The 22,776-nt window shown below is 40.4% G+C and overlaps 1 protein-coding gene across 5 annotated transcripts in view; it reads left to right on the plus strand.

Moving 5' to 3' along the window:
• Positions 1–22,776, plus strand: part of Gm29825 (predicted gene, 29825) — a 74,777-nt gene that overhangs the window by 7,529 nt on the left and 44,472 nt on the right. For 3 of the 5 annotated variants that reach the window (XM_006512408.3, NM_001378688.1, NM_001378689.1), the window contains exons 5-10: positions 1,800–1,864; positions 2,547–2,571; positions 5,544–5,657; positions 7,866–7,936; positions 8,485–8,509; positions 10,140–10,253. In XM_006512408.3, coding sequence (XP_006512471.1) covers positions 1,800–1,864; positions 2,547–2,571; positions 5,544–5,657; positions 7,866–7,936; positions 8,485–8,509; positions 10,140–10,253 — 414 coding nt within the window. The remainder of the gene's footprint in view (positions 1–1,799; positions 1,865–2,546; positions 2,572–5,543; positions 5,658–7,865; positions 7,937–8,484; positions 8,510–10,139; positions 10,254–22,776) is intronic. The other 2 variants (XM_006512409.3, XM_030244769.1) reach the window with 1 other exon arrangement.

The raw sequence follows: 22,776 nt of genomic DNA on the forward strand, positions 1-22,776 counted from the left end.
TGGCCTGTTCTTGGGGTTTTAAGTGGCATCCTTAGTTTAGCCTCCAAGATGCAGAGGCTGGGTTTAAGTGTTCTCCTAACACACTGCCAATGTTTCTTAGGATAAAAGATGCCAACTCTTGCAGATCAGGTCTTCAGGAACCCATCTTGCCATAGGATATTTCTTTCCTCTCTGCTGTCACTACTCGAGTCTTTTATTCTTAACGTGGTCTGACCTCTCCCATCTTTTCTGGGGAGATGAGATTAAAATCTAAGGAATGTCTGTCCTCTTAGTAGTTTCACTAAACTTTTTTTATAGGTTCACATCCTAGGCTCCTCAGAAGTATGTTTGCTTTTTTTTTGTATTCTCCCATTTCGCACTTGGTTTTGGCCTTTTATAGACTGTATCTGCATATTGTCTATCTGCTTCTGAACTCTGAGTCAGAGATACAGGATTCAACTTCTAGTCCCACCTTTTCAGGCTTCCCTCTTATTACCTCTTACCCCATCCTTCTCCAGCCACTTCTCATTTTTCCTGGTTGCCATATTGACACTGGACTATATGTCTGCCAACCATGGAAGCATCTGTGATCCCTTTCCACTGTTGCATTATTGTTCATGCTGCAAACTTTGTCCACACAGTGTGGCCTAACTCCAAGCCATGTCTCCAGCCTTGGCTTGGGGTATATATTAGGTCTTTCTCTATTCACTAAATCTTTCTTCTTCACAAAGCTCATGAGACTGACAAGATCACTGGAAGAGAACAGAAAAGAAGCTTTCTCAAGGAAAGCATGCCAGGAAAGGCAGTGTCATTAGGCCATCTGGGTTAGACCTTTACTCTATGAACAAAGGTAAAAGACTGCTGGTGGCAGCAAAGGCTGAAGAGGGACTAGTGATTGTCCTGTGCTCAAAAGTCACCTCAGGAACTGTTATCTCCGATTTTTATCATAAGATTTGTGTTGTGGCACCAGTAAGGTACTTGCTGTAAAGACTGAAGACAGGAATTTGAGCCCAGAACCTATACGGTTTACTGAAAGAACTGGGTACAAAAGGTTCACCTCTGCTGGATGGACAGACAGTTACTGAGCCTCCCAAATATAAGAAATATTAAAAAAAGCTTTTGAAAGATTTATTTTATTGTTACATTATGAAACAGATTCCTTCAAATTGCTTTAGATTATCATTTCCTAGAGAGCAAATTCTGTTCCTTGTTTTACCATAGTGTCTGCTTAGATCCATCACAACTCAAAAACCAGGTCAAAGCTGATGACAAATCCTTTTGTAATCAAGCTGCTACTCAGTGATCAGGGACACAGAACAGACTTGGGAGTTGAACTGTGACCCCCACAGCCAGAATGTCAGAGTATTTGAGGTTGCAAATGAAGAGCATCTGTGCTAAGTTATGGTTACATTTTCTACCATAACGATTTAGGGATAAAGGCTTTCCTTATGTAAACTGATACAGAATATAGGTTTTACAGTATTACCAATCCAATCCACTTGTTACTCTGTAGTTAGAAACAGCCATTGTGTTTTGGAGAACAAAGGATGAAAAATGGGTGTTGTGGTATAGAAAAATCATTATGTTCTGGAAAAAAAAATGACAGTACTTGGGGCAAGTTTCTTTTGCTTGTTCCCAACAATTTCTCTCCAAATCCTTTCTTTGCCTCTACTTCCCTTCCGAGAAGACAGCCCAGCTTTATCCCAACCTCCTCGTTTCCTATATTTAGTTACATATACCAAATCCATTCACTTTTACCCACATCAAGTAAATAAGCCGTGCCCTGAGCTGACAGTTACTCTGTGTTCCCCTACTGCTAGCTAAACATGGTGACGGTACAACTTCAGAAGAGGACGAGGAAAAGTCACCACTGCGTAGGGTTAAGGTAAGACGGGCTTTCCTTCCTCTGAGGTATAAAGCTTATCTCATTGGTTCCCTTATATATCAGTGGGTATCACATTGGAGTCATGACACTAGCCAGAAGCATCATGGGGATTAGAGCATTTACTTAGGAAGAGGATGGAATGGAGGAACTGTGCCAACTTGGTCTTATCTCAATACATCACAATGTGGTGCAACGTTATGTCCTGAATTATGAGGCTAATCGCTTTCAAGTGGGTTTCTCCAGTTTATCCTAGTCCTCATGTTTGAAAGAATATACAAACTGAGCACTCTCTACCCACATGCTAGATACCGTAGGTTTCTTATGCACCAAACGTTGGGTCATGTACTCAAGTTAGCTCTAAACCCTGGGCAGTAGAAATAGAATATGGATTACTGAAAATACAAGTTTTCATACGTGATGTAGGTTTGGGGGCCCTCTAGAGGCCAAACATGTTTGTTTGATCTACCTATGAATCAGAAAAAGTATGAAAGATACTGGTTTTGTCACATTTACAACACTCTATATATTTGTGGCAACCACTAATAATGTATCCATTAATATAGTCATCACTTGACTGTGATTTTTCATCCTTACTGCAATTACAACACATGTATCAAAACCATTTGCATATATTACCCTGCATGATTATGGAATATAATGTATTTTTCCTTCTCAATTGCAGGTAGCTTCTAAAAGAAGCCAACATAGTACGTATTGTGGAATTACTAAGATAAGAATTGTTGTAAACAGTAGTTGTGTTTTGTCTGATGCAACTCTGTGATCTAAGATGGTAACTGATAATTAAAATTTTGGTTCGTGTGTGTGTGTGTGTGTGTGTGTGTGTGTGTGTGTGTGTGTGAGAGAGAGAGAGAGAGAGAGAGAGAGAGAGAGAGAGAGAGAGAGAGAGAATGTTTTGACAAAAAGGAGAAGAAAAAACTTATGGATATATCTGTGGTCATTGAGTTCATCAAGGTACAATAATCCCTATGAAAGAGTTACTGCTTTTAGGATTTTCCTGCAAGATATCAAATTTATAAGGATCTCAAGTATTATCCTGACTGCTATAGTGGGGAGAAGTCTTAGACTGTGTCATTTACCAGGCAGCAGACAGTCAGTTTTGAAAGGTATAGAAGCACACATACTTATTTTCAGGTGACAGGGCCTAAAAATGAAACACAGTGCATGGGAACAGAAATGTAGAGTGGATGTATCCCAACTGGGTTTCCCATGGTTCATTGTAATAAAGTCAAGAGAAAGGCTTAAGGGATAGACCTTATTAGCATGGACAAATGGCAAACCATTTTAGGCACATGGTCAAGTAAAAACTCTAGTCACCACCTAGAGATTGATCAGTGCTATCTCATTCTTTAGGGAATTTAGGAAATTTTAGTTCATGAGACAGGTGTGTGTGTGTGTGTGTGTGTGTGTGTGTGTGTGTGTTTGTGTGTGTGTGTGTGTAACTTTCTGGCCCACATCTCACACAGCTCCACCTGCCTTTGCCTATTGAGTGCTGTTACTTATTAAGGGATTACACTACCACACCCAAGAGAATATACCTTTAACAGTCAGGTCCACTCTATGCTCCAAGAGTTTTATCTCTGAGTGATAGTCAGTCTCCACATTCTGAGTGTTAATACTGAGTAGACACATATTTTTAGCAGTGAAGCATGAAACTCAATATTATTTCAAGTGTTTTCTGCATAGTGCAACTACAGTTTCGGTACTTTGCTATGCTGTGGTTTGATTAAAGGGAGCTATTGGAATATGGCCTGGAGTTTCAGCCCAGTTGTCTCAGTACCTATTTAGCATGTCAGGACCCAAAGCTTGTATCCTAGTTCTGCATAAAATGTGCCCAAGATGGCTCAATTCTATTAATACTTATCCTAGTAAAGTGAAGCAAGGAGAAACACAAGTTCAAGGACATTCTTTTCTGTAGACTGAATTACATGCTAGACTAGAATAGACACCTTCCCCCCCCCACAAAAAAATTTAGAAAACAGAGAAGGTCAGACTGGTGAGGGAGGCATGACCAGGTATGGTGCACTCTCACTGCCCTGCAGTCAGTACTAATATCTAAGCAGAAACTAAGAAAGGCCACATAGATGGGCAATGAAGATGTCACCTACCAAGTGATATGAGCACACACTGCCTATTATATTACCAATGCACCAGGCTGCTGTTCTTGTCAGTCTATGTTGAGGACATGTCCAGGCTTGGCTAGTTGAAAGGAAGTTTCTATTCAGCCCAACCATCATGTGACAACTTGGTCTTGAGTAACTTTGAAACTGAGCAGTTTTTAGAAAATATCTCAATGTGGTCATCTGAATCACTCACTGAGAGGCACCTGTCAGGTTGAAGTTCTTAGAGGAAGACCACATATTTCTCCTAAGCTAGGGCCCTCCTATAGCTTCTTAGGTAAACAGGGAAAATAAATACATTAAAAAGAAAGAATTGGAATCACAAGACTTGAGTCACCAAAGCTTAGTCCTTCCTTGCTTCAAAACATACAAAATGAGTATCACATTCTCTTAACAACTTTCTGTACTGTCCTACGTGGAATATGTATAAAGTATACAAATGTATGGAAAGCTAGATAGAAATAAATATATTTACCTTACATGAAAAAATATAAATACATTCTCTATTTCCATTTGTAAGTAACTGAAACCCCACTAGATTCATTCATATGTAGATGACTCTTCTCTCATTTAAAAGACACCACAAGACAATTTTATAATATAAGTGCTTCTTTGAGGGATAGCTTATTCGAGTGTGTGTCTGTGGATATACACTTGTAAATGAGTAACCAATTAAAACCTCACCCTACCTAGATGTACTCATATGCCACTCATTCTTCTGTCATATAGCAGTGTTTTTCCTTGAGGGCTAGCTTGTATAATTGTGTGTGTGTGTGTGTGTGTGTGTGTGTGTGTGTGTGTGTGTGTGTGTATACACTTGTGTATGAGTAACCAGCTGGAACCTCATTCTACCTAGATTTATTCATATGTAGCTGGCTCTTCTATCATTTAACAGACACCACAAATCAATATATACTTGCATATCCATATCCTTTTTACTGAGAATTGTCATAGGATGTATAACTATGTATAACATCATAGTGAACACAACTCAGAAATGAGAGAGAGCATAAATTACACTAAAGATAAATAAAATATACTATATAAATTTCCATATATATATGAACAAAATATACTATATAAATTACATCCTATATATATGTATATATATACATATATATTATAGTGCATATGTACTTTGCACTCATATTTTGCAATGAAGCCTCATAGGGAGTCAAATATTAAGCATCCTAGTGAAACCACACAGGAGTGAATGAGTATATAAATTTCACTTTTTTTGCATCACCTAAGAGTGATATGGATTCTGTTTACCAGGTACAGCACTAACATAAGAGAGCACTGGTTCTCTTCTCTGTACATGGTCACACTGACATGAAGTATTGACTTACCTTCACCATCAGTGTAATGCATGCTGGTGTGTAGAATGCACTCTGTGATCTTCCCAAAATACCACTGTAGCTCTGATGATGGTGCCTGAAGAATGGTCATGAGGTGGAAGGTACCAACACAAAACCATTGCTGATTTCCTCTGTTTTTCTGCAATGACGCTGACGTCATTGTCTCTGTGAATGCATCCCCAGGGATTCCGTTCTTGAGAAACAAGTGTCGGAGGGGCAGTCTCCTCCCAATGGATGCTCAAGAATGTGACTTTATAGATACAAGTTGTGAAGGAAAACCACAAAACAACCTAGAAGGTACAGTGGAAATGAAAGCCTGAATCATGTTTCATAGTTACAGAGCCTACTGTTATGATACATGTAAAACTGTGAATATATTAGTACTTTTCTATGTAGATACTGTTAATTTGCATATTTCATTAGTTGAGATTCAACCACAGAATTTAAAAATGGATATAAGACTCACTGTTTGTTCTCATTGAGTAATGAGAAAGAGAGGAAAAATGAGCTCAGTCCTGTCTGCGTCACTGTCACTTCACCTGCTGCAGACAGGAATAGTTGAGCCACCCTCTCTATAACCTGTTCACAGACACTTGAAATGTGGATGGATTTAATCTCAACTGTCTCAAGAGTGACCCTGTGATTATCAAAAGTGTGGAGAATGAAGACAGACTTGGAATTAGATCACAGCATTTCTGGTCTGACCCCTTGGCTGTGGGTCCCTGGAGTGGTGTGCTACACCCTGTGCTTGGGAGGCTTAAGGGAATGGGAAAGAAGAGTAGAAACAGGGAAATGGCAGGAGGGGTAGAAGGGTTTCTTTTTCTTTCAAAGGCAACAAGGTGATCCCTGTCAGGTTGTGTATATTTGGCTTCTGGCTCTGTGATTTGAAGGCAGTCTTTCACACTTAGCACTTTTCAGTCTAGCTGTGCCAAAGGCACTGTCCCAGTTTGTAGTGAAAAGGAATGTCTGCTTCAGCACAGTAGATTGAGTATGGAGTGCAGACTTGCTGAGAACCATAGTTGTAGGAGTTTCAGGCAGAGATTCCGTGCAACACGAGGAAAGAAACAGAGTGCTTATGTCCAGCTCACCTTCTTGGACAGTCAAGGATGTCAGCCTGAAGAACGGTGGCACTAACAGTGGCCCAGTTTGCTACCTCAGTTTATCACCTCAAGGTAACATCCTGCCGATGTGTTTGGGGATCTGGATCTTGTCAGCTTGACTAGTGACATTAATGGTCACAGTACCCACAAACTATGATGGTCATTTTGTGGTTTTATTCTATGGTAGAGCCAATCTCTATGCTGGTGGATAGCGTTCTGTGCACACAAATGACCACTTCTACTATGGTCCTTATGATGCAAAATAAGCAAATTCTGTCCCCGTAGCTCCTTGGTTTTATTAGAGTAGGGTCTTTTTGGTATGTATGTCTTTAGCTTGGAACAGCCTATGCTTCTTAATTTGACTAGCATAGTAAGTGATTGAGTCAACGGTGGTTATAGGTAGTCATCTGCCTTGGACTTAACGGGAGAGAAAATGTCTGTATTCTGGCCCATCTTTGGTTTTTTTCTGCACAGGGTGGTTTCAAGATTTCCCTTATATTACTGCCTATGTTCCTCAAGATAAAGGATATTGACTCCTGGGATTCAGCCCCAGGCACCTATCTGACCACAGGATGTGCCTGTCTGTGCGCTGTCACTACTTGAGTGTCTCACTCTTGGCATGGTCTGACCCATGTGTACATGTAGTTATAATCTAAGTCTTTTTCCTCAAAATGGCTTCACTATAGTTTTTCAGTAGGCTTATAGCCTAAACCCCTCAGGATATCTGCTTCTCCTGGATTCTCTCAGTATGCAGAGTGGTTTGGTACCAAATTTCAGTAATGCTTATAGGCTTAATGAACATTGTCTATCAACAGATTGTGAACCACGTGTGTCTGAGACGCAGGATTCTGCTTTTACCTCCCTCCCTTTTCAGTCTTTCCTCTTATTACTTCTTGCCCTATTCTTCTCTATCCACTTCCTCCTCTTTGGTAATTGCCATGTTGTCCTGTGATCCCGTTTCTTGTTACCTTATTTTTGACATTGTGTACTAGAACACACTGTCTACACAGTGTGGCCTAACCCCAGCCATGTCCCCATCCTCAGCCCTGGGATAACTAGGTCTTTTTGTATTCACTAAATGTCTCTCCCTCACAAAGCTCTTGAGACTGACAAGATCACTGGGAGAGAACTGAACAGACCCTTCTCAGATACAATATGACAGGAAAAGCTGTTAAATCTTAGTATGGCATCTGAATCAGACCTTTACCACATGGACAGGTACATCCTTGGTTGTCTTTAGGTCTTCCCTCTGTTTAACTTGCCTTATGAGCAAACAGTCCAGCAGCAGCAGAACCATATTGTTCATCAGGTTTAGTAACATGAATTAAACTCCTACACTTTTACCCACATCAAGTAAAGCCCAGTGTAAACAATAAGCAGCACTGTTCACTTCTTGTCCCCCTAGTGGTAGCTGAATGCTCTGATGGTGCAGCTTTGCCAGTGGACAAGGGGAAAGGACCAGTGAAAATGGCAGAGGTAAGAAGGCCTTTTCTTTCTCTCATCTAGAAAACTTACTTTAATGGTCCCCTTATGGTTCAGTGGGTATCACAAATCAATCCTGACACTGATCAGGTATATGACTTTTTAAAGTTTCTCATGTTTTAAAGATCTCACTGGCTGAGCATTTAATATGCACATCCTCGGCACATGGAGCTTCATTCAACACATCAAACCCTGGAGCATACACTTAAATTATTTCTAACATAGGTCACAGAAACAGAAAACTTCTTAATGAAAAATACAAGTTTTCACAGATGGTATGCGATATAGTTTAGGGAATTTTCCATAGAGGCCAGACTCTGCCTTTGAAGCATGAAAAAACATGTGAAAGGTCTTTTTCACGAAGTACAGAGTTCCAGCTCTTCTGTTACATCACTAAATAATGGATCCATTAACATAATCTCCACTTGACTGCTCCTTTCTATCTTGACTGCAACTAGAAAATGTCAATGGAAAGACCAAAGACTTTAGTAGGCACTACTCAACAGGATCTAAGCTTTCAAATATTTCATTTTCAATTACAGGCAACATCGAAAAAACGAAGATGTGGTATGTATTATGGAATTTCTCTCTAAGACACATTTTAGATGGTAATTGTGTAATACTTTGTCTTTTGTGTGATGGAGAACTGTGATCTAAGCTGCTTATTGATGATGTTGTTGTTGTTGTTGTGTTTTTTAAAGGAAGCAGCATTCTAGGTCATAAATAATGGCCATGTGTCTGTGGTTTCTGTGTTCAACTGTGATTCCTTTATTTCAAAAGGGGTCTTTGTTCACCAAGGCATGTCTAAATCTTTTTTCCCAAGAAAAAGACCTCAATTATCCAGACTACTTTCTAGTCAAAAATTTATAAATTAAGAAATCATAATACAGTTTAGCTACAAGATGGTGCTCAAACTTCATCAGGGCCATGCAAGGCCAGGCTGTGTGCTTGTATTCCTTCACAAGTCCTGAAAAGGACTAGAAGTAGGTAAGGAGTGGAGAGACAGAAATGGAACCAGGAGGAGTTGGGATGTAGGGTGGGAATAAATAGGATCAAAATGCATTTTAAGAAATTCTCAATTAAGAAAATATTTTATTAAAATTTTTGATGAGGAAACAATAAGCAGACCCAATGGACACTCATTCCTTGGGTAGCCACATACACATCTCACATCAACTCATGTTGAGGATTTACACAAGTTTGACCACATTCTTTGTCCAACCTTCACGTGGCAACTTGGTTTAGAATGACTTGGAGTCTGAGGCATCACAGAAGACATGCAAACATAAATTGCCTCTTGGTGTGGGTATTTGATGGTTACTGGCTGAGAGGAACCTGACAGGCAGAAGACACTGGAGAAAGGACCTATTCTATTTGCTGGTTCAGAGCCCTTCTACAACTTGGAAATTCATCTATTGAGTCAGAAATCAAAGGCAGACTATCTATTTCTTTGTTTATTTCTGTTAGGGAGTATGGCCAGAGCAGCATGGCTAAAACTAATACAGTGCCCAGGGATTAAAAAACCAGAGGAGGTGTATTCTCCTTACCTTCCAAACTACAGTGATATAATATATTCTGCATAAGCTGTCAAATAATCTGGATAGGCAAAAAAATGTAAAGCAAACAGCCACTGGCACTGTCATACGTCAGTCACTTCCTGCTCAGGATTCATCCTTGCTGTCTAGTGGGACTATCCTCACATTCCACAACACCACAGAGCACGTGTGCAGTCGTGTGCTTTTCACTGTGATTTAGCACTGTATGCTTATCTTGTACACCAGAAAGGTTTCTGTGGGTCTTTATGAAACTTCAAGTTTACTGGCACAATGATGTGATCACAGAGGGAATGCAGGAATGTACGTCTCTGTGTTGTGATGCTCTAAATGGGATTTGAATGCTGCCTATCCGGCACTATACCAACAACATGTAATCAGGTTGTGCCTCTTTCTCTGTTGATGCACCTGAATTAATTTAGACTTTACCTACAACATCATGTGGTACATAGTATTTTTTATCTACATAGTCATGTGATGTTCAGTAAATTGTACAATAATTCAGTGATCTTCCTGCAGTGCCATTCTAATTACAGTGACTTACCTAAAAAGAAATACAGTCAAATGTACACTCAACCCTTCTCAGTGTCCTCTGTGTGTTTGCCATGAAGCTGGCATAACTCTTCCTATGAATGTATTCCCAGTTTCTGCAATCTTAAAGAAATTTTCTCGAAGGCGAGTGGTGGCCCCCATTAAACTGAGAAGACCTGTAGTCCTCCCTGGCACCTCCAAAGAAACAGCACCTGTCACAACAGAAGGTACAGTGGGAATTCACGAATTCTGTTCAATTACATAAATCTATGTAAAAGTTTTGCTGTGGTTTTTAATATGTGAATATTGTTATTTTATCTAGTTCATCAGTAGAAATACACAGAATTTAAAGATGCAGTTAACTGTCATCTTTGCTTTTCATTAACTAATGGCAAACCAGAGGAAACCTGAGATTTACCTTGTACGACTACTCCTGGCTTCTCCCGCAGTAGGCACAAACGACTGGGCTGCATGTCAGCCAGTTTATTCCAGATATGGATGACACAGATGTGGAAAGTCTCAAGAATGAGGATGAAATTTGAATTAGATAAAGGCATTCCTAGTCAGGTCCATTGAGGGACAGCCCTAGGAGTAGTCACCTTACAACTTGTGCTTGGGAGACAAAGGGGGTGGAAAAGGTCATTAAGGACAGAGAAATATTGAAGTTTCTGTGCATTTTCTCTTTCAAGTGTACACTAGTTCACAGTGGTGAGTTTGAGTGTGATGTGCTTCTGGCTCAGTTCTTTAGAGGCTGTATTTCCCGGAACACTCAGACCTTTCCTCCACTGCCACTCCTAACACCCAAGTGTGGGACTCTTGGGTTTTTTTTTAATTAATTAATTATTTTTACACTCCATATATTATTCCCTGTCCACCCTCTGACTGTTCCACATCCCATACTTCCTCCCCACCCCACCCCTGTGCCTCCATGTGGATGTCCCTACCCCCCACTCCACCTGATCTCTAAACTCCCTGGGGTCTCCAGCCTCTTGAGGGTTAGGTGAATCACCTCTGAATGAACACAGACCCGGAAGCCCTCTACTGTATGTATGTGTGTCGGTGGCCTCATATCAGCTGGTGTATGCTGTCTGTTTGGTGGTCCAGTGTTTGAGAGATCTCGGGAGTCCAGATTAATTAAGACTGCTCATCCTCCTACAGGATCACCCTTCTCCTCAGCTTCTTTCAGCCTTGCCTAATTTAACAACAGGGGTCATCTTGCAATTTATCAATTTTTAATCTTAGAGCATGAGCCATTGGAGTTCTGTTTAGGAAATTTCCCCCTGTTCCAAGAGTTCAAGGGTCTTTCCCACTTTCTGTTCTATTAGATACACTATATCTGGTTTTATGTTGAGGTCCTTTGATGCACCTGGACTTGAGCTTTGTGTATGGGTCTATTTTCATTTTTCTACAGTCAGACAGACAGACAGATAGACAGACAGACAGTTAAACCAGCACCATTTATTGAAGATGCTTTCTTTTTTCCATTGTATGTTTTTGGCTTCTTTGTCAAAGATCAAGTGTCTGTAAGTGTGTGGTTTTATTTCTGGGTCTTCAATTCTATTCCATTGATCAACATGTTTGTCTCTGTACCAATACCATGCAGTTTTTATCACTTTTGCTCTGTAGTAAAGCTTGAGGTCAAGGATGGTGATTCTACCAGCTGTTCTTCTATTGTTAAGAATTGTTTTCAATATTCTGGTTTTTTTTTTTTTTTTGCCTATCCAGATGAATTTGAGAATTGTTCTTTCCATGTCTTTGAAGGATTGTGTTGGGATTTTGATGGGGATTGCATTGAACTTATAGATTGCCTTTGGTGGGGTGGCCATTTTTACTATGTTAAGCCTGCCAATCCATGAGCTTGGGAGATCTCTCCATTTTCTGAGATCTTTTTCAATTTCTTTCTTGAGAGACTTGAAGTTACTGCCATAATTTGTCTTTCATTTGTTTGGTTAGAGTTACCCCAAGATATTTTATATTATTTGTGGCTATTGTGAAGGACTTGTTTCCCTAATTTCTTTCTCAGCCTGTTTATCATTTGTATAAAGGAAGGCTACTGATTTATTTGAGTTAATTTTATATCTGGCCACTTTGCTGAAGCTGTTTATTAGCTGGAGAATTTCTCTGGTAGAGTATTTGGGTTGCTTATGTATAATATCATATCATCTGCAAATAGTGATACCTTTATTTCTTCTTTGCCAATTTGTATCCCCTTGATCTCTTTTTGTTGTCTCATTGTTCTAGCTAACACTTTGAGTACTATATTGAATAGATATAGGGAGAGTGGCCATCCTTGACTTGTCCCTGATTTCAATGGGATTGCTTTAAGTATGTCTCCATTTAATTTGATATTGGCTGTTGGTTTGCAGTAAATTGCTTTTATTATGCTTAGGTATGGGCCTTGAATTGCTGATCTCTCCAATACTTTGTTATAACTCTCCTTGGAAATTTTGTTGGGCTGACTTTCCCAGAAGTAGTGATAAAGTACTCTTACAAAAACAAAACAAAACAAAAACAAACAAACAAAAACAAGCAAGCAAACAAAAAACACTGTGTAAGCCAGCCGCAATGACATGTTTTGCTTTATAAGAGTTGCCATGGTTGTGGTGGTCCCTTCATAGCAATAGAACCCCTAGTTAAGACACATCTTTAGCAAGGAAAGGTTGACTTTGCCATGAAAATTGAGTTTGGAGCCCATAATTGGGAAGGGGCAGATGGATGCAGAAAATAAGGGAGAGTGATATTGCAGCCAAACCTTAGAGGCAAAGGAAAATGAGTGAATGTCCTCTGTTGACTTTTCTTCCTCTTATATGGCCCAGGATTCCATCCAAGAGAATGATTGTACCTATAGGAAACAGGTCTTCCCAACATGAGTTAATCTAATCAAAATAAACCCCAAGGCCATGCCTGGAGGACTCAGATCCCATTAGTTGACAGCTGAGATTAAGCATCATGGAACCAGCCAAGTGTTGTTTTCACTTTGTGTATTAGCCTGTATAGGAGTGAGCTTCTCTGATAGGAAACGTCTTTCTTTCCTCACAAGCACCTGCAGGTAAATATCTTACAGTGTGAACCCAATGCTGCAGGAGAAGCTGGTCCTCTCCCTTGTTCTTCAGGTCTTGTAGCAGCATTTCCTTTCTTCCTTGTGCTTTACCTGTGCTCGACAGGGTGGGGTGGCTTCTCATTCTGTCAAAACTTTGGAGGAAGGGCTCAATATATGACTTGTGATGGTTTTGTATATGCTTGGCCCAGGGAATGGCACTATTAGAAGGTGTGGCCCCGTTGAAGTAGGTGTGGCCTTGTTTGACTAGGCATGTCGCTGTGGGTGTGGTCTTAAAGATCGTCATCATAGCTGCCTGGTACTTGCTGCCTTCAGATGAAGATATAGAACTCCCAGTTCCTCTTGTTCCATGCCTGCCTGGATGTTGCCATGCTCTCACCTTGATGATAATGGGCTGAACCTCTGAACCTTTAAGTAAGTCCCAATTAAACATTGTCCTTTATAAGACTTGAATTGATGATGGTGACTGTTCACAGCAGGAAAACCCTAACTAAGATATGACTTTATGTAGTTGACCTAGTTAGTGTTTGAAGTGGGATCTGAGCTCTAGCACACCCTTGGCTGGCTTTCAGGAATTTCTTGGTTCGGCCTCCAACATTCAGAACATGGGCTTTGGAGTTCTAGTAAATTACACCTATTCCCAAGACTAATGAATCATAGCATAGGTGTTTGGACATCAGTTCTCTTAGCACCTCTCTGGGAATAGGGCTGTGTCTGTCCTCCATGCTGTCACTATTTGTGTCTTTCCCTTGTTGCAGCCTTACCCATCTTGCCATTTTTAGGGGAATAAGTTCATAATCTCAGAAATGTGTTTTCTGCAAGTATCTTCCCTGAAGCTTCTTCATTATGCTCAAGGCCTTTGCTCATCACAAGTGTGTCAGCTTCTCCTGCATCCTCTCATCATTTAGGTGTGTTTGGCTGCACTGTGATAGGCAGTATTAGTAGGGTTAATGCGCTGTGTTAGTCACTGCAAACACAGGGCCTCCTGCCTGTATGTAGTAGGTCCTACAGAGCCCCACGCCCCCTCCCCTCTAACCTCCTACAACTCAATTGTCCTCCTTACAGTTCCTTGCCTTTATCCTTCTACATATGCTTCTCCATTTTCCAAGTGCCCTAGTGGTTCTACAATCTGTACTGGACTATCCATAGAGTCTTGGAGGTTTCTTCCCACAAATTACCTTGTTCTTGATACTGCATAAGAGAATACACTGCCCATAGAATGTAGCTTAACCCTCTGGCATGTCCCCACCCTCATCCCAGAGAGATCTTTTCTTTCTGTATTACCTCTTTCTCACCGAAGTCACTGGGCAGATAAGACCACGAAGAAAATAGAGGATAGAAACCTTCTTAGGGACAGTTTACCCAGAAATAAAGGCTTTCAAATCTTACCAGTTTATCCCTTATCTGGTGGACAAAGCTACGGGGATCCAGGTGATCAGTTATGGTGTGGCTATTGTGAGCAGCAAAGACAGAGTTGAGCTCAATGCCATCCAGAAGACTCATAAACAGAGCACGACTATACACATTAGAAGAAAAACAAACCCAGAAAAAGTTGTTCCAAACTATATGGATAGTAAGGGAGAGGGGCAGGGAGTGACTGACAGGTGGCAGTCACATTCATCCTTATTGAAATCACCAGTGGTTTGAACCAAATTTGAGTAGTATCTGGTCCCAAACTTGACTCAGTGCTTCACTCTGTCTCCACCAGTAACTGTGGTCAAGGAAGCATCTCATGTACAAAACCCCTGTTTTCCATGTTCTGTTAAAATTTGTGTCAATTCTACAAAGCTTATATGTGTACTGCATGGCCTAGGAACAATATAAACTGAAGATAAATGTGCATATATAAATTGTAATTTATATCTTACATTTTTTTCCACAAAATTTATACACAGTATCATCAAAATATTAAACTATCATTTACATATTTACAAGCCATATATAGTGATTCCATTTAAAAATTTGCAAACAAAATCAGCACACCCTTTCTAATAGCTTTATAAGATTAGCTTAAGCGAAGAGCAATTGCTGAGAAAGCAGGAGAGCCGAATTGGAATCTCCTCACACACATAGAAAAGCTGGTCAGAGCTATTCATATTTGTAATCCTACACTGCTGGGGGACTAGGCAGAGGCATTTCTGATGTTTGCTGGCTGTCAGCCTAGCTCCAGATGCTGTGAGAGAGCCTGTTTTAAAGAAAGGGGACTGATAGGTCACATTATTCCATGTACTCTTTTAACCTGCATGTCTTCATGTTCCACTTGACAGGCACACACACACACACACACACACACACACACACACACACACACACACCAAATTTATGTTAAGTACATTATATACAGTTATAACAATTTCATAACCAATTTTCATTTCTGTTGTAATAAGGTCAAGAATTTCAAACATATTGTAACATCCTTGCGATACTAATCCCAAAAGTTGTTATAAATTGTGGCTTCTCATCTAGTTCCCTGCTTATAATATATGCTTCGTTTCATTTAGTAGATTTAACCCTCACTTGACAAATCAAGCTGCCAGACAACAAAAAGCTCGGTATTTGCAGAAGTATTCATAGAAAAGGTTTTTAAGAGATCAAATATTCTATGTAAAATGTTTATTTCATTAAAGGTTGCATTCCCAGCTTCTTGATTTTTCAGGTTACTGGTATTTTGCTTAATTTATTTTATTTATTTTATTTTTTTCCATTTTTTATTAGGTATTTAGCTCATTTACATTTCCAATGCTATACCAAAAGTCCCCCATACCCACCCACCCCCAATCCCCTACCCACCCACTCCCCCTTTTTGGCCCTGGCGTTCCCCTGTACTGGGGCATATGAAGTTTGCGTGTCCAATGGGCCTCTCTTTCCAGTGATGGCCGACTAGGCCATCTTTTGATACATATGCAGCTAGAGTCAAGAGCTCCGGGGTACTGGTTAGTTCATAATGTTGTTCTGCCTATAGGGTTGCAGATCCCTTTAGCTCCTTGGCTACTTTCTCTGGCTCCTCCATTAGGAGCCCTGTGATCCATCCATTAGCTGACTGTGAGCATCCACTTCTGTGTTTGATAGGCCCCGGCATAGTCTCACAAGAGACAGCTACATCTGGGTCCTTTGATAAAATCTTACTAGTGTATGCAATGGTGTCAGCGTTTGGATGCTGATTATGGGGTGGATCCCTGGATATGGACCATCCTTTCATCTCAGCTCCAAACTTTGTCTCTGTAACTCCTTCCAACGGTGTTTTGTTCCCACTTCTAAGGAGGGGCATAGTGTCCACACTTCAGTCTTCATTTTTCTTGAGTTTCATGTGTTTAGGAAATTGTATCTTATATCTTGGGTATCCTAGGTTTTGGGCTAATATCCACTTATCAGTGAGTACATATTGTATGAGTTCCTTTGTGAATGTGTTACCTCACTCAGGATGATGCCCTCCAGGTCCATCCATTTGGCTAGGAATTTCATAAATTCATTCTTTTTAATAGCTGCGTAGTACTCCATTGTGTAGATGTACCACATTTTCTGTATCCATTCCTCTGTTGAGGGGCATCTGGGTTCTTTCCAGCTTCTGGCTATTATAAATAAGGCTGCTATGAACATAGTGGAGCATGTGTCCTTCTTACCAGTTGGGGCATCTTCTGGATATATGCCCAGGAGAGGTATTGCTGGATCCTCCGGTAGTACTATGTCCAATTTCCTGAGGAACCGCCAGACTGATTTCCAGAGTGGTTGTACAAGCCTGCAATCCCACCAACAATGGAGGAGTGTTCCTCTTTCTACACATCCACACCAGCATCTGCTGTCACCTGAATTTTTGATCTTAGCCATTCTGACTGGTGTGAGGTGGAATCTCAGGGTTGTTTTGATTTGCATTTCCCTGATGATTAAGGATGTTGAACATTTTTTCAAGTGCTTCTCTGCCATTCGGTATTCCTCAGGTGAGAATTCTTTGTTCAGTTCTGAGCCCCATTTTTTAATGGGGTTATTTGATTTTCTGAAGTCCACCTTCTTGAGTTCTTTATATATGTTGGATATTAGTCCCCTATCTGATTTAGGATAGGTAAAGATCCTTTCCCAATCTGTTGGTGGTCTTTTTGTCTTATTGACGGTGTCTTTTGCCTTGCAGAAACTTTGGAGTTTCATTAGGTCCCATTTGTCAATTCTCGATCTTACAGCACAAGCCATTGCTGTACTGTTCAGGAATTTTTCCCCTGTGCCCATATCTTCAAGGCTTTTCCCCACTTTCTCCTCTATAAGTTTCAGTGTCTCTGGTTTTATGTGAAGTTCCTTGATCCACTTAGATTTGACCTTAGTACAAGGAGATAAGTATGGATCGATGCGCATTCTTCTACATGATAACAACCAGTTGTGCCAGCACCAATTGTTGAAAATGCTGTCTTTCTTCCACTGGATGGTTTTAGCTCCCTTGTCAAAGATCAAGTGACCATAGGTGTGTGGGTTCATTTCTGGGTCTTCAATTCTATTCCATTGGTCTACTGGTCTGTCTCTATACCAGTACCATGCAGTTTTTATCACAATTGCTCTGTAGTAAAGCTTTAGGTCAGGCATGGTGATTCCACCAGAGGTTCTTTTATCCTTGAGAAGACTTTTTGCTATCCTAGGTTTTTTGTTATTCCAGATGAATTTGCAAATTGCTCCTTCTAATTCGTTGAAGAATTGAGTTGGAATTTTGATGGGGATTGCATTGAATCTGTAGATTGCTTTTGGCAAGATAGCCATTTTTACAATGTTGATCCTGCCAATCCATGAGCATGGGAGATCTTTCCATCTTCTGAGGTCTTCTTTAATTTCTTTCTTCAGAGATTTGAAGTTTTTATCATATAGATCTTTCACTTCCTTAGTTAGAGTCACGCCAAGATATTTTATATTATTTGTGACTATTGAGAAGGGTGTTGTTTCCCTAATTTCTTTCTCAGCCTGTTTATTCTTTGTATAGAGAAAGGCCATTGACTTGTTTGAGTTTATTTTATATCCAGCTACTTCACCGAAGCTGTTTATCAGGTTTAGGAGTTCTCTGGTAGAATTTTTAGGGTCACTTATATATACTATCATATCATCTGCAAAAAGTGATATTTTGACTTCCTCTTTTCCAATTTGTATCCCCTTGATCTCCTTTTGTTGTCGAATTGCTCTGGCTAATACTTCAAGTACTATGTTGAAAAGGTAGGGAGAAAGTGGGCAGCCTTGTCTAGTCCCTGATTTTAGTGGTATTGCTTCCAGCTTCTCTCCATTTACTTTGATGTTGGCTACTGGTTTGCGGTAGATTGCTTTTATCATGTTTAGGTATGGGCCTTGAATTCCTGATCTTTCCAACACTTTTATCATGAATGGGTGTTGGATCTTGTCAAATGCTTTTTCTGCATCTAACGAGATGATCATGTGGTTTTTGTCTTTGAGTTTGTTTATATAATGGATTACATTGATGGATTTTCGTATATTAAACCATCCCTGCATCCCTGGAATAAAACCTACTTGGTCAGGATGGATGATTGCTTTAATGTGTTCTTGGATTCGGTTAGCGAGAATTTTATTGAGGATTTTTGCATCGATATTCATAAGAGAAATTGGTCTGAAGTTCTCTATCTTTGTTGGGTCTTTCTGTGGTTTAGGTATCAGAGTAATAGTGGCTTCATAAAATGAGTTGGGTAGAGTACCTTCTACTTCTATCTTGTGAAATAGTTTGTGCAGAACTGGAATTAGATCTTTTTTGAAGGTCTGATAGAACTCTGCACTAAACCCGTCTGGTCCTGGGCTTTTTTTGGCTGGGAGACTATTGATAACTGCTTCTATTTCTTCAGGTGATATGGGACTGTTTAGATGGTCAACTTGATCCTGATTCAACTTTGGTACCTGGTATCCGTCCAGAAATTTGTCCATTTCGTCCAGGTTTTCCAGTTTTGTTGAGTATAGCCTTTTGTAGAAGGATCTAATGGTGTTTTGGATTTCTTCAGGATCTGTTGTTATGTCTCCCTTTTCATTTCTGATTTTGTTAATTAGGATTTTGTCCCTGTGCCCTTTAGTGAGTCTAGCTAAGGGTTTATCTATCTTGTTGATTTTTTCAAAGAACCAACTCCTCGTTTGGTTAATTCTTTGAATAGTTCTTCTTGTTTCCACTTGGTTGATTTCACCCCTGAGTTTGATTATTTCCTGCCGTCTACTCCTCTTGGGTGAATTTGCTTCCTTTTTTTCTAGAGCTTTTAGATGTGTTGTCAAGCTGCTAGTATGTGCTCTCTCCCGTTTCTTCTTGGAGGCACTCAGAGCTATGAGTTTCCCTCTTAGAAATGCTTTCATTGTGTCCCATAGGTTTGGGTACTTTGTGGCTTCATTTTCATTAAACTCTAAAAAGTCTTTAATTTCTTTCTTTATTCCTTCCTTGACCAAGGTATCATTGAGAAGAGTGTTGTTCAGTTTCCATGTGAATGTTGGCTTTCCATTATTTATGTTGTTATTGAAGATCAGTCTTAGGCCATGGCCGTCTGATAGGATACATGGGACAATTTCAATATTTTTGTATCTGTTGAGGCCTGTTTTGTGACCAATTATATGGTCAATTTTGGAGAAGGTACCTCGAGGTGCTGAGAAGAAGGTATATCCTTTTGTTTTAGGATAAAATATTCTGTAGATATCTGTCAGGTCCATTTGTTTCATAACTTCTGTTATTTTCACTGTGTCCCTGTTTAGTTTATGTTTCCATGATCTGTCCATTGATGAAAGTGGTGTGTTGAAGTCTCCCACTATTATTGTGTGAGGTGCAACGTGTGCTTTGAGCTTTACTAAAGTGTCTTTAATGAATGTGGCTGCCCTTGCATTTGGAGCGTAGATATTCAGAATTGAGAGTTCCTCTTGGAGGATTTTACCTTTGATGAGTATGAAGTGTCCCTCCTTGTCTTTTTTAATAACTTTGGGTTGGAAGTCAATTTTATCCAATATTAAAATAGCTACTCCAGCTTGTTACTTCAGACCATTTGCTTGGAAAATTGTTTTCCAGTCTTTCACTCTGAGGTAGTGTCTGTCTTTTTCACTGAGATGAGTTTCCTGTAAGCAGCAGAATGTTGGGTCCTGTTTGTGTAGCCAGTCTGTTAGTCTATGTGTTTTTATTGGGGAGTTGAGAGCATTGATATTAAGAGATATTAAGGAAAAGTAATTGTTGCTTCCTGTTGTTTTTGTTGTTAAAGTTGGCATTCTGTTCTTGTGGCTGTCTTCTTTTAGTTTTGTTGAGGGATTATCTTCTTGTTTTTTTCTAGGGCGTGGTTCCCGTCCTTGTATTGGTTTTTTTCAGTTATTATCCTTTGAAGGGCTGGATTCGTGGAGAGATAATGGGTGAATTTAGTTTTGTCGTGGAATACTTTGGTTTCTCCATCTATGGTAATTGAGAGTTTGGCTGGGTATAGTAGCCTGGGCTGGAATTTGTGTTCTCTTAGTGTCTGTATAACATCTGTCCAGGCTCTTCTGGCTTTCATAGTCTCTGGTGAAAAATCTGGTGTAATTCTGATAGACTTGCCTTTATATGTTACTTGACCTTTTTCCCTTACTGCTTTTAGTATTCTATCTTTATTTAGTGCATTTGTTGTTCTGATTATTATGTGTCGGGAGGAATTTCTTTTCTGGTCCAGTCTATTTGGAGTTCTGTAGGCTTCTTGTATGTTCATGGGTATCTCTTTCTTTAGATTTGGGAAGTTTTCTTCAATAATCTTGTTGAAGATGTTTGCTGGTCCTTTGAGTTGAAAATCTTCATTCTCATCCACTCCTATTATCCGTAGGTTCGGTCTTCTCATTGTGTCCTGGATTTCCTGGATGTTTTGAGTTAGGATCTTTTTGCATTTTCCATTTTCTTTGATTGTTGTGCCGATGTTCTCTATGGAATCTTCTGCACCTGAGATTCTCTCTTCCATTTCTTGTATTCTGTTGCTGATGCTCGCATCTATGGTTCCAGATTTCTTTCCTAGTGTTTCTATCTCCACTGTTGCCTCACTTTGGGTTTTCTTTATTGTGTCTACTTCCCTTTTTAGGTCTTGGATGGTTTTATTCAATTCCATCACCTGTTTGGTTGTGTTTTCCTGCAATTCTTTAAGGGATTTTTGTGTTTCCTCTTTAATGTCTTCTACCTGTTTGGTTATGTTTTCCTGTAATTCTTTACGGGATTTTTGTGTTTCCTCTTTAATGTCTTCTACTTGTTTAGCAGTGTTCTCCTGTATTTCTTTAAGTGAGTTATTTAAGTCCTTCTTGATGTCCTCTACCATCATCATGAGATATGCTTTTAAATCCAGGTCTAGCTTTTCAAGTGTGTTGGGGTGCCCTGGACTGGGCGAAGTGGGAGTGCTGGGTTCTGATGATGGTGAGTAGTCCTGGTTTCTGTTAGTAAGATTCTTACGTTTACCTTTCGCCATCTGGTAATCTCTGGAGTTAGTTGTTATAGTTGTCTCTGTTTAGAGATTGTTCCTCTGGTGATTTTGTTACACTATATCAGCAGACCAGGGAGACTAGCTCTCTTCCCTGAGTTTCAGTGGTCAGAGCAGTCTCTGCAGGCAAGCTCTCCTCTTTCAGGGAGGTGCACAGTTATCTGGTGTTTGGACCTCCTCCTGGCCGAAGATGAAGGCCCAAAACAGGATTTTTCCCAGAAGCTGTGTTGCTTTGGCCTGCAGACTGCCCGCTGCGGAGTCCCAGAATCAAGGTGGCCCCCGCGGAACGTGAGGCAGAAGCCTCTCGGGCCGGGTGGACCCCTGTGCTCTCACCAGGAAGGTGGCCGGTTGTCTGGAACCGGAAATGGCGCCGCCTCAGAGGCTCTGTGGCTCTAGCCCGGTCCAGAAGCTGCTGGCCTCTGTGTTCCACACTCTCACCCGCAGACCGCCGGCCGCGGGGTCTCGGAACCAAGGTGACCCCCGCGGAACGTGAGGCAGAAGCCTCCCGGGCTGTGCGGACACCTGTGCTCTGACCAGGAAGGTGGCCGGTTGTCTGGAGCCGGAAATGGCGTCGCCTCAGAGCAATTTAAATATCTGTTCCCAAAAGAGAAGAGGAAAATGTTGTAACTAAATTATAATTTCAAAAGTTACAATGGGTGTGGGGAAATCCCCTTCCTTCTAGAGCTAAGTGTTCTGGAATTTTTTTTTTTTAATTTGTCACCACCAGAGTGATCTGGGAAGAGGGAACGTTCATTCAGAAAACAATTCCACCAGATTAACTTGTAGGCAAGCCCCTGGTGCATTTACTTCATTGATGATTGATGTGTAAGAACCCAGCTCACTGTGGGCAGTGCCAAGCCTAAGTTGGTGGTTCTGGGTGCTAAAAGAAGCAGGCTGAGTGAGCTATGGTGAACAAACCAGTAAACAGCACACCTTCATGATCTTTGCATCTGCTCCTGATTCCAGGGTCTTGCTCTGTTTACTTCCGATCCTGACTTACCTCAGGAACTGAGTGTAAAGAGAGAGTTGTATCCTGAGATAACCTCTTCCCTCCACAAGTTGTTTCTGATCATAGTGTTTGGTCACAGGAATAGACACCTTAAATTCAGACACCATGTAAACCATTGAGGAATATGGGATTATGTCATTTTCAGGAAATAGATGTAAGTGCACATAATTGTCATATTAAATGTCTTACATTGATAAAGACAAGGACAAGGTCCCTTTTGTTTCATTTGAAGGTCTAAGTTTTTATGTAAAAATAAAATTACATGT

The sequence above is a fragment of the Mus musculus genome, chromosome 9 (genome assembly GCF_000001635.26).
Source record: "Mus musculus strain C57BL/6J chromosome 9, GRCm38.p6 C57BL/6J".
Classification (NCBI taxonomy): Eukaryota; Metazoa; Chordata; class Mammalia; order Rodentia; family Muridae; genus Mus; species Mus musculus.